The sequence below is a fragment of the Sinocyclocheilus anshuiensis genome, unplaced genomic scaffold, assembly GCF_001515605.1.
Source record: "Sinocyclocheilus anshuiensis isolate Anshui unplaced genomic scaffold, SAMN03320099.WGS_v1.1 scaffold2090, whole genome shotgun sequence".
Taxonomy (NCBI): Eukaryota; Metazoa; Chordata; class Actinopteri; order Cypriniformes; family Cyprinidae; genus Sinocyclocheilus; species Sinocyclocheilus anshuiensis.
In genome coordinates, this window is record NW_015560626.1 from 776,210 (window position 1) to 788,395 (window position 12,186).

At 39.0% G+C, this 12,186-nt stretch overlaps 2 protein-coding genes across 3 annotated transcripts in view; one reads left to right on the top strand and one right to left on the bottom strand.

Moving 5' to 3' along the window:
* The first annotated feature begins 419 nt into the window (after positions 1-419).
* LOC107681983 (RIB43A-like with coiled-coils protein 1) lies at positions 420-10,637 on the top strand. The gene is made up of 9 exons (XM_016478380.1): positions 420-489; positions 669-870; positions 1,019-1,242; positions 2,074-2,188; positions 2,283-2,401; positions 2,788-3,027; positions 3,120-3,286; positions 4,507-4,667; positions 10,578-10,637. Exons 2-8 carry the CDS (start codon positions 672-674, stop codon positions 4,586-4,588), a joined length of 1,146 nt encoding a protein of 381 aa, XP_016333866.1. The 5' UTR covers positions 420-489; positions 669-671; the 3' UTR covers positions 4,589-4,667; positions 10,578-10,637.
* The window catches only part of LOC107681982 (neural cell adhesion molecule L1-like), a 57,945-nt gene continuing 50,512 nt past the window's right edge, over positions 4,754-12,186 (bottom strand). Inside the window, exons 19-29 of one of the 2 annotated variants that reach the window (XM_016478378.1) lie at positions 11,357-11,582; positions 11,069-11,184; positions 10,756-10,981; positions 10,547-10,669; positions 9,699-9,869; positions 9,371-9,484; positions 9,035-9,184; positions 8,454-8,585; positions 8,291-8,363; positions 8,179-8,190; positions 4,754-8,043 (exon numbers count right to left, since the gene is read on the bottom strand). In XM_016478378.1, coding sequence (XP_016333864.1) covers positions 7,788-8,043; positions 8,179-8,190; positions 8,291-8,363; positions 8,454-8,585; positions 9,035-9,184; positions 9,371-9,484; positions 9,699-9,869; positions 10,547-10,669; positions 10,756-10,981; positions 11,069-11,184; positions 11,357-11,582 — 1,599 coding nt within the window. In that variant the 3' untranslated portion in view covers positions 4,754-7,787. The remainder of the gene's footprint in view (positions 8,044-8,178; positions 8,191-8,290; positions 8,364-8,453; positions 8,586-9,034; positions 9,185-9,370; positions 9,485-9,698; positions 9,870-10,546; positions 10,670-10,755; positions 10,982-11,068; positions 11,185-11,356; positions 11,583-12,186) is intronic. The other variant, XM_016478379.1, reaches the window with a different exon arrangement.

The following is a 12,186-nucleotide window of genomic DNA, read 5'->3' on the forward strand; positions in this document are numbered from 1 at the left end:
TTAATATATATATATATATATATATATATATATATATATTAATTTTAGATAAAGTTTTAGTAATTTTGCTGTTTGTTTAATTATTTTTATGAGTTTTAAAATATATAGTTTTATACATTTTTATTTCAGTTTTATTTTACTTTATTACAAGGTAATGAAAATGAGAAATATTGCCTTGGCAACTTGCTGAAATAAAATACGTGTTTTATGTTTTATTTTATTTCACCTATTTAAAGTAAGGTTTTAGGTTTAGTTAACTATAATAACCCTGGTTTGGAAAACGAAATTTGTATATCCACATAATTTTGCATGAATAATATATGTCTGTCAAACATATCACATAACGTACTGAAACCGCGCTACAGACCGTGAACCGGTCACCATGGCAACGCCAAACAGCGCTTCAAACGCAAGAGGAGGAGAGTTGACACACTGCCGTTCGTCGAAACCTTATACAGTCTATGGTCGAAACCCAACTGATATTCACAAGTAAGGTTTTGATGTTTTATCTTCTTCTCTGCGTAATTAAGAATTCTAGCTATTTTTGTTATTAATGGGTACGCAAAAAAATAAATAAGTAAATAAAAATCCACCAGCTTCTCAGTGGCGGTGAGGGAGAGGTAGCTGATATCCTGGAAGTTTGTTGATATAAAACTGTGCTTTGACAGAACATGTACAAGGTTGACTTACCCGTGGATGAGTCTGCGCTGCGGGCGGTGGAGCGGCGTCGGGCCGCAGAGGCTGAGCGCAAGAACCGAATATTCAACAGCAGCAGCCGAGTGATCGGCGTTGACCTGCGCGCGCTCCACAAACAGCGGGAGGAGAAACAAGAACGACTGGAGATGGGCAAGCAGCGAGACATGGCTCATGGTAAAACACATCACTTCAAACAAGCTACATCACTGCAAGTTTATGTATCAAACAATTATTTTGTAAGCTATATATTGCCTGTATTTTGGGTGTTTCTCTTGCTTCCATTGGTCTATGATATGCAGAAATGATGTCCTTTGTTGTTCAGATCTGTTGCGCTTGTCCCTGGATGAAATGGCAATGCAACAGAAAAAAGAGGAAGAGGAGCTGCGAAGAGAATTGGCTCAGGACATGGTACAATATAGAGCGATACATCAACGAGCTGAAGACAGTCGTGATGCAGATATCAATTATGGCCGACAGGCGGCGCCAGACGCCAGTATTTCTGTCTCGGACTCTGCATTGGGACCCGCCAGTATGCAAGTGTTTTTGGTAAGCATAGCATGTACGGTAAGTGTTTGTTGGGACACAGCAACAGATAAAGTCTCTAACAAATGACATGGACACGAAAGGTTCACATTTATGGTAAACTTTATTTTAAGGTGTCCTTGTCACACTGTAATTAAACGTTTGAAGGGATTGTTAACTAAAAATGAAAATTCTGCCATCAATCACTCACCCTCAAGTTGTTCCAAACCTGTATGAGTTTCTTTATTCTGCTGAACACAAAGAAGATATTTTGAAGAATGTGGGTAACCAAACATGGACCCTATTGACTTCCATACATAGTATGAAAAACAAATATATTGGAAGTCAGTGGGGACCATCCACTGTTTGATTAACAAAATACCTTCTTATGTGTTCAACAGAAGAAAGAAACTCATACAGGTTTGTAACAAGTGGAGGGTGAGTAAATTATGACAGAATTTTCATTCTGGAAGTGAACTACTCCTTTAAGTCATGAGTAATATTTATATACACGTACTTACTATGGGTTAAAATTAGGATAAGGGTTTGGTATAGGTTAGTTGCATGTAATTATGCAATTTTGAATGTGTAAGGACAATAAGTTTTTTGTAACTTTTCAGCATTTATTTTAGGTTTTTCACCATTTTTAGTTCATTTAAATAGTCTTAGTGTGACAAAAAAGAAGTACAAATATGTAGTCTCTCGAATACAACAGCCTTAAAAACGGAATTATATGTGTGTGTGTGTGTGTGTGTGTGTGTGTTTATTAAAATAGTTTTATTGGAAATATAGCTCGTCACATTGCAGGATTCCACTGTTCATATTCTATGTATATGTTCATTCGCACTTGGTCAGGGAGAAGGAATTAATGAAAATGAAAAGAAGAGAGCTCAGAAGGAAATGAACGAGAGAAACCTGAGAGCTCAAAAGGAGGAGAGGGAAAAACAAGAAAGGGAACAAAAAAACAGAGGTGAACTGATTACATTATATTCCATTTAGCTCTGTAATGTTAAAATAGAAGGAACAATAATGTAAGTGTACTTCATCTGTGTTTGTGTGTGCAGAGCTGCTAACCGGCAGGGAGTTGGTGGAAAAAGACCTCAGGGCAGTGCAGCTGAGTGCCCTGGAGGAGGAGTGCAAAAGAGCAGCCCACATTGCACTCAGTCATTACAATCAAGCTCAGGTATTATCTCACCACTAAACTAATGAAGGCAATCATTTGTGTTTATTTTTAGGTTATTAAATATTAAATAAATATTGTTCTCCCAATTATGAACACAAAGTAATTTTCTCACCCTCAAGATGTTCAAAACAACTTTCATGGAAGATGGAAAGGAGATATATTGAAGAATATTCACACCGCTATTTTCTGTACTACAAAATCATACACTGTAAAAAGTGGCAACCTGCCATTGTCACCCCAAAGAGCTATTTTTATCCAATATGAGGTTAATATGCACCAACACGGGTTTGAAATGACGAGGATGAGTAAATCATGACCCATGAACCCAGAGGCACCATAGATCTTTGAGATGAAAGGTCAAGGTAACATCTGACCTCCCTTTGCAGGCTGAGGAGAGGATGGAGAGGGAGCAACAAGAGAGACTGAGGAGAGAGGGAGAGGAGCTGGAAGAGGTGCAGTACATGGTGACCTCTGACCTCCTGACAGAGCGACCAGAGGCTGCCAAGAGAAAAACCGAATCCTCAGCAGAGGGTCCACGAGTCCTGACCGACCGCTGGAAGGGCATGACCCCACAGCAGATCAGTGAAATCCACAGAAAGAGAGAGGAACAGTGTTTGGAGAAAGAGGTTAAGATCCTGCACTGACATGTGCAATTTGAGCATGCATTTATAAGTCATCATAAAAGTAATACTCTTTTATCCCTTTCCAATTTCACCAGAGACTGAGAGAGATGGAGAGGCAGAGAGATGTGGCCTGGGATTACCATCTGACAGAGCAGGCCAGACAGCAGGAGAGAGAGGAGAATAGAGACAAGGAGCTGCAGAGAGAGAGGAGAATTCAGCTCGATAAATACAATCAACAGCTGGCACGAGAGCAGCAAGCGCAGTAAGCGGCACATTCATATTTCACTATTGTTAAAAACACACAGCAGGATGCAAGCAGAACGCAGACAACTGGAAAATAAACAATCAAGAGTAGTAAAAGACCTTTAAAAAATAGTCTGTACAATTCATCAAAGCGCATTATTCATTTTTTCATTGCATTTTAAATAACCTGCTCCTCTTCCACACCTTTTCTGTTTGGCTGACATCTGCTAGGCCATAAATAAACAATTTTAAGCTACTGTGGTTGGTAATGCAAGCTTACCAATAGCTAATATTATAATGGTAATAATAGGGTCACTTTTCACAATTCATGTTTTTCTTGTTTAATATTTACATTTACATTTAGTCATTTTGCAGACGCTTTTATCCAAAGCGACTTACAATTTGGGGATACATAAAGCGATTCTTCTTAAAGAGGCAAACAGATACAGGAAGTGCTTGCAATACCAAGTTTCTAGACATTGTTCAAATAAGTACAAGTAATGACCTTACTTGTACTGAAGTAAGTAAGTAAGTAATATATTATATTTGACCTGGATATACACTACCGTTCAAAAGTTTGCAGTCAGTATTTATTTATTTTTTGGAAGAAATAACTACTTTTATTCAGCAAGGATGCAGCATTAAATTCATCAAAGTTGACAGTAAAAACCACAAATGTATTCCACAGACATTAAATGGCACAAATGTTTTCAACAGTGATAAGAAATGTTTCTGCAGCAAATCAGCATAATAAAATGATTTCGGAAGGATCATGTGATACTGAAGACTGGAGTAATAGCTGCTGAAACTTCAGCTTTGCATCACATGAATGAATTCAATTTAAATATAATTATGTTTAATTTATATTATATTTAAATGTAATAATTTAAATATAACATTAAACAGGAAAGTTATTTAAATTTGTAATAATATTTAACAATATTGTTTTTATTGCATTTTTGATCAAATAACTGCAGCCTTGGTGAGAATAAGAGAAAAAAAAATATTGTCGACCCCTACCTTTTGAATAGTAGTGTACGCTACATTGCAGAAGTAAAATTTCATGTTCACTTTGACACTAACACCAAAAGTGAGTACTTAATAATAGATACATTTCTGTGTATGCAAATTCTAATTTTGTTAATTGTATAGCTACTAGTAATAATAATAATGTTGCTAGTAGCTATTAGCAAAGTAATTCTTGGATATCTAGAACCACAAGTGTTTTCTGTTTTTCAGCCAACACTACCTGGACAAGCAGCAGTATACAAACCGTCCCACAGTTCACTACTTCACCCAGTTCAGCACAAGCTCTCGATAAAGCACCATCCCATTCCATCCTCTCATCTGATCATTCTCCTGCACGACAAATAAAGTGCTACTGGATTTCAAAGCACTGTGTACGTTTGACATTCATCAATTGGACTTTTATAGGTATCATTGCTGAGAGTTGCCATTATAAAATGTTATATAGTGATGAATTTTATACAGAATGTTACAGATGTAGATGATCCCATCGATATTAAGAAGTATTTACTTACACTGGCTTATCGGTGCTGCAGATACAATAACAAAATCCAGTTCATATCTATTTATCGTACCCCACCCTCACTTCCCCTTCAGTCCACAACACCACAGGGGAATGTGACCAATACAGTCCCACAACCTCATTCATCTCGTCCTTCATTTATTTTCACATCATATGCAGTAACAAACAGAACATACAAGAGGAATAAGAGACTATTATGTCAAGCTTATTTATGCATTAAGCCTACAGTTTAAGATGCATTATGAGCTTGAATGCGTACATTTGACAAGTAACAACAGAAACGTTCGTCCGCTAGTCAGGCTTTAAACGGTGCCCTCCCTCCCAGTTTTAGTTGCAGTAGCAGAGGGCAGTATAGTGGATATCCAAGAGTCGATTCACCTCCGAGCTCAATACACAGTCAAGACACTGACAAAATACACAAGTCGTCTAGCAGCAGTTCAGTTGAATATTGAGTTGAATAGAATTTGCATCACTTCCCCTCCTGTAAGAAAATAGATCTCTAAGAGACTTCTGTCCTGAGTGTGTCTGTACAGCTTTTTTGAGGGAGGCTAACACAGATCGGACAATCACTGCAAAAAGCCCGCCGCAAGACAGTGGTCTCAAAGATCTGAGTCAGCGTGTTTCTATTGCTCCCTGGAAGCATGTGTGTGTGTGTGTGTGTGTGTGTGTGTGTGTGAGTGTGAGTGTGTGTGCAGTGGTGCAAATAAGATGACTGCGTCCTTCCTTTCACGCTGCCTCTGCAGCAATAGATTCTAATCAGATACGCACAATACTGCCATTCTTTAGCACTCGGGAAACTATAAGCGCAATTAGCTTTTTTCTGTCTCTTTTATCCAGTCAGCTTTTTTTTTTTCAGAACCTGCAACATTTATCAAAGGACTTTTTTCTTAGTTATTTAAAACTATGCACTACTTGTCTACCACACTCAAATCACAACTAACAAGTTACTCTAAAGTTAAAAAAAAAACAGTTACAAAACTCAAACAAATTTAAAAACCTAAAACATAATCAACAAGACAGTTATCAACGTCATAACAAACAATCTTTTGGGCTATATTTACATTCATCTGGAAATTAAGAGATTTTTTTCCCCCTGTGCCCCTCTCTTGAGAAATACCAGATGTGCCATAGATTCTCTCAGTGCTATATTCCGCTATATTTGTTTATCAAACGTCAAATCAAAGGAACCAAAAAGCGAAAAAGGGAACGAATGCTATTTGGTATACTGGTATGGAACAATTCCCACCCAAACAAAGCATACATTCTGTGTAATAAGACAAGCCAATACATGATTGCATTTAAGTAACCAAACCTAAACTGTGTGTGACGTACTCTCTCACAGCCCTATCTAACTCAATACGACCTCAAATCTACGCACCTTACGTGTGTATTCTTATGGCTTTACACCAACAGGACTGCAAGAGAGAATCAGTACAGTTTAATACAACGCAGAAAACAAGAATTAAGAACACAGACACATGCAGAGGGAGGAATAAACATGAGAGATGGTGGTGAGTATGTTGTCGAAGGCAGGCACAGGAACCGATGGAGATGAAAGAGATTATAATACTGTATTTGGCTAAATTGATAGATGCTTGTATGTACAGCTTGCTATAAACGATCTAGCGTCGTAAAGCCTTTGCATCTCGTGTATTTACACTACGGAAATCTGTAATCGTAACTGAGGGGGATGTCATTGTCGTTATGTATCTTCTATTGATATGTATACACTACAATATTACAATATATCAACATACAGATGACTTAAAGGTACTGTAAGCAAATTTTATGGAACGGTTGTTGATTAGATGGTGGCAGATCTGAATGTGACATTGTAGTAGATTCTAAGAAATTCACTGGAAGAAAGAGTTATGACATTGCTAAGTTTGAGTTAAAAATGAAACATATTTCACAATGTCAATAAGATGCATTGAGAAATTAGATGCATTTTCATTTCTGAAAAGAACTAGGCACTGTTCAAACATCTACTATAATATATAACCAAATTTAACAAGTTGTTCGCTGAAAAAAAATACTCCATCAGAGCACACTGCGAATTTTGCCAGAGAAAGATGTTTGTAATATGTACCAGCAGGGCAATGCGAACCGTGCTAATCTTTTTAAAGTCAGTGGCTAAAACGTAGAAGTTCCACAATGGCTAACATCACTCACAGCACCTTTAAAACACGACACAAACTGATTATTGTGTAAAAAAAAAAAAAGAATAAATTAATAATACAAAATTAATTATAAAAATGGTTCAGGCAAGTCTTCAAAGAATAAAAAAAAAGCAACAAATGGTAGAGACGCACAAAACACAATAAGTTGATTACATTTTGCAACAAGTATAACCAGCTCACGCTGTCTATATGCTTGCACAACGCACTTAGTCATGATTTTAAGGCCCTCAGCTTCTCTCTTCTCCCTCACACCCTCCTTCCGCAATGCTTTTTATTGACCAACAGGTGAATCCGACTCCAATTTGGGATGGGAGCTCGGCGTCTACTTTATTTGTCACTGGATTAGTCTCTTCTTGTTACGTTTGTACAACTGTAAACGGCTATAGCCTATTTTATATCGTAAAATGAGCGATAATATCTGTAAACAACGAGCATGGCAGTCTATTTGTTATATGTCAGTCGAATGTTTTCCTCTGGCTGTGTTAAAAGTGTTGTGTTGGTCCAATTACGTCCAGCAGTGCATCTGGATGTTTTCTTGGCATCTGTTGTGTGTGTAGGTCTCATTATTGTGGGTTATTATTTGGTCAGTCATGAGCGGCTGCAACAGGTGGGCACATGTGTGAATCCACGATTGGTCTCGGTGTTGCCCCGGCTAGTCAAGGAGGGCGGCTTGGCATCTGTTGTGTGTGTAGGTCTCATTATTGTGGGTTTTGGATTATTTGGTCAGTCATGAGCGGTTGCAACAGGTGGGCACATGTGTGAATCCACGATTGGTCTCGGTGTTGCCCCGGCTAGTCAAGGAGGGCGGCGGAGTTGGGCAGGCCGTGGTGGGAGATGGCTGTGGCAGGATTTAGAGGGGAACTTTCCTGAGTCCCAGGGTCAGGAACATCTCGGACTCCACTGCTCTGACTGGCCAGCAACTCGTCCATGATGACCTCGGTCTGCACGCTGTTGCTGTTGGCATAGTCGTCTAGAGTGTCGTCGGTACATAGCTTACTATCCTCGCACAGAGACGGCTGGCTGGCCGTCCGCTTCTCCTCGTTGTCACTACGGAAAGAAAAATACAATTAAATCTACAAATGTACACCAAGTGAGATGTCAAAAATGCCACGCCATGCATGCAAGGGAAAGTATTGAGAAAGCCATGCATGCAAAGGAACACAACGCCACTGCAAAGCATACCTCTCCAGTGATCTGCAAATCGTTAGGAAGAGCATTTAAGAGAGAAAGGAAGAGCATAAGAAATAGGGAAAGGAAATGTATGCAATAATCTGTCTAACAAACTTCACCACACCTGTATTCTCCAAAACCCTCATTATTCATTGGCCGAGCTTCAGAATCTATCTGGCCTTCTTCTTTTTCTTTGACTGTAATAAGAATAAAATTCAGGGATATTTGCACATTTGTTAGTACTGTCACGTGACAATAGATTAGAAGGATGTGTGTGCTTCTTTTACCTGAGTATTTTCCACCTTTGCTTCGTTTTATGAAACACAGAATGAGCAGTACCAGCAGCAACAGCACGAGGGCGCTGATGAGTCCAATGAACCAGCTCTCAGTCACAAACCCTTTATGCACCTCCATGACTTCTGAAGTAGAGGGAGGGAATGATGTATAAATTTCACGACACTTTGTATGATATTGAAGGGGAAAAATATGGAAATGCTGTGATCATTTACACAATCGAGAAAATTCTCAAAAAGTGAATTGATCAAAAGTGACAGTAAAGACATTTATATTGTACAAACGATTTCTATTTCAAATGTTGTTCTTTTAAAATTACTATTCATTAAAGAATCTTGAAATATTTTTATTATGGTTTATATATATATAAAGAGAAATATATATATAAATAGAAAAAAAACTAATTGTAATAATGTTTCTCTATATTACTGTTTTACTGTGTTTTTGATCAAATAAATGGAGCATTGGCGAGTATAAGAGACTTATTCCAGAAATTTCTTCTGTGGTCTGCATGTAAATAGGACACTGGTGCAATTTATTATAAAAAGCATTAAGAGAGCTGTTTTGTGATTACTTGCTCCTGCTGTCTGGATCTCATCCTCCCATAAAGTTTTGTTTTTGAAGTCAATCTTCAGGCGGTACTCGGATCCGGACTGGAGCCCATGCAGTGTGTAAAAGGACTGAGAGCTGTTTACTCTTTCAGAGTGCTTCCATGTGCCTTTGCCTGGACAGAAAAAGACAATACAATACAAATCAAAACACACTCATTTTTATTCTCTCTCAGTCACTGAAAGAGTAGAGGCACCAACTAACATAAGAGGTAATAAAGCTGCTACTTCCTATTTTGCTATTCAACAAGCAAGCTTGTGTTCAATCGTTTTCAATCACGTCCTGTCCATACGGCACGTACCATCCTTTTTCAGGTAATGAATAAAGAATCCCACGTTCCTCTGTCTTTTTTTCGATACCCAGGTCAGGTTGACTGATGTCTCTCCAGTCGATAAACTAATGTTGGAGGGCGGAACTGTTCACACACACACACAAACACACAAAAACCAAGTGAGACTTAGACAAACTCATTTGTCCAAATATAATTCAAACTGGTTGTGAATGTCACATTTCCTCCTATTTTCAGTGTGGACACACAAATTACTTGTCGCTAGAGGTGTGTCGCATCACGTCTGGTTAGGACGGTATATGAAAAACATTTCATATTAGAGATCAGTAAAATGTTAGACCTCCATCCAGTGTTGTAGCTCCCTCCCTGATGATTGGCAGTCCTTCTCCCTGAGAAGTGTAGCCTCGCAGGTAGAAGCGGTAATGGCTGTGAGGATCCAGCTTTAAGCTGAAGTGAGACACGGCTTGGTCACTGATCTTTTCCACTTGCATGGGACCGTCTTCCTTAACAACTGCAGAGAAATGAGGGGAAAAAGACATGTCAAAAATATTATTTTAACTAAAGTTTAGTGGTTTTAAAAAGTTGTTTTAAAATATTAACCACCAAGCACTTGCTACGCAGTTGCTGTAGTGTTTTGAATGGTTTTCAGATGCTGAAAGTGATAGTTCACCCAAAAATTACAATTCTGTCTGTAATTACTTACTCTCATGTCGTTCCAAACCTGTATGTCCTTCGTTCATCCTTCACAAGGAAAAAAACGACTTTATTCAATCATTTCTTCTCTTCCATGTCAGTTTTCGCCGCGTGTTCATGAGAGTACCACGACTGACACGGAAGAGAAGAAATTGTTTTTTTTTTTCTTTGCTTACAAAAAGTATTCTCGTAGCTTCATAAAATGATGGTTGAACCACTGATGTCACATGGACTATTTTAACGATGTCCTTACTACCTTTCTGGGCCTTGAACGTGGTGGTTATGTTGCTGTATATGCAGAGTCAGGAAGCTCTCGGATTTCATCAAAAATATCTTAATTTGTGTTCTAAAGATGAACGAAGGTCTTACGGGTTTGGAACGACATGAGGGTGAGTAATTAATGACAGAATTTTCAAGTTTGTGTCAACTATCCCTTTAATGTTCACAGCTTCTAATACCCCTGATGAGAGTGAATCAGGCTGTCAGTCAACGCACCTTGTTGATACTGTAATATGTATCCTTTCAGGACACCATTCGGCTGGGTGGGCGGAGTCCAATGCAGTGTCATTTCCGTCTCCGATGGGCTATCCAGCAGTAAAGATGATGGAGGACCAGGTACTGGGAAAAAAATGGATGACAGGATTTGAATCCCTCACCTTTCTTCATCTATTTTTACTATTTGTCTCTCAGTCTTTCATTCCTACCTCCTTCTGGAGTGTGGAAAGTGAGGGGGTCAGACTGGGGACCTTCTCCTTTATTGTTGATGACACTCACAGACAGTGCGTAATGGGAGTAGGGCTGCAGATCTCCCAGAACCTTCTTCTCCTCATTACTGTCTGTCATCTCAAACGAGATGTTGCTTGGCTTCCCCTCCCTAACACGCTCCCGTCTGAGGTGTCTGCTTTCCAGGACGTAGTGCATTAGATAAATCTATAGGATGGATAATACATAAGCGGTCAAAGATATTTTAGATAGATCACATTTTTCAGTTTATCTTCGTACAGCACAGTATATTACCTTGTAACCCTGCAGACGACCTCTCACAGTTTCTCTGTTTATGGGCGCCCACACCACTTTGATGGCAGTGCTGTTGATCAGATCCACTTCCACATTCAAAGGGGCCTCAAGCGGGTCTGACAGGAAGAAAGAGCACATTCTGATACCCTTTAAAACGTCTTGTCTCAGGATTAACGTTAAACTAAAATCATTGTTTAATTGGGGTGAATTGAGATGCATAACCTTACAGGAAGATGTCAGGAAAAGGGCTCACAAGAGCAGCAAAAATATGGAACATGACAAACTCACAGTCCTCTCCAGAGTATCCAATGGTGGATTTGGGCTCCGGGCCTTTTCCCATCTCATTAACAGCCTGCACTTTAATGTCAAAGGCAGAGAAGTTGCCCACATCTGTGACGATTAAGGGTGGAGACTTGATGGATTTGATGTGCCAGGATGGTCCGCTGCCCAAAACTTTCCTCCACATCACTTTATATTCAAAACCTGGGCCGTTGAAGCTACGTCTGTCCATTTCCTGCAAGAACACAGATTCAGTTTTGAGTCACACCGTATTTTTCTGTGAACAATTAGAATTTGAAAACATTGACCATAGTGCCTTTCATAGTAAAGGGCCTTGTTTGGCCCTAGTTTTCAAACTGAACTGTTCAAAAGAACCGTTTCTTAAAGGGGTCATATGATGCTGCTAAAAATAACATTATTTTGTGTATTTGGTGTAATGAAATGTGTTTATGCGGATTAAGGTTAAAAAAACACATTATTTTCCACATATTGTACATTATTGTTTCTCCTCTATGCCCTGCCTTTCTGAAACGCGCCGATTTTTACAAAGCTCATTGTTCTGAAAAACAAGGTGTGCTCTGATTGGCCAGCTATCCAGTGCGTTGTGATTGGCCGAATACCTCAAGCGTGTGACGGAAATGTTACGCCCCTACCATACTGTTATGATGCCCTGTCAGGCCAGAGCGATGATTCAAAAACATGAAAACCCATTATAAACGAGGCATTCATTGCATCCAGTGGGGACATAATTATGGATTATAATGACTTATACTGTCTTTTTACGCACTGCGTTGCATTGCGCCGCGTAAACATAAAACCATGTCTGCATTTGTGATCGG

Coding starts and splice junctions, on each gene's coding strand:
- LOC107681983 (XM_016478380.1), top strand. CDS start 672: ATGTACAAGGTTGACTTACCCGTGGATGAGTCTGCGCTGCGGGCGGTG. Junction 871..1,018: donor GCAGCGAGACATGGCTCATG/GTAAAACACATC, acceptor TTTGTTGTTCAG/ATCTGTTGCGCTTGTCCCTG. Junction 3,287..4,506: donor GCACGAGAGCAGCAAGCGCA/GTAAGCGGCACA, acceptor TCTGTTTTTCAG/CCAACACTACCTGGACAAGC.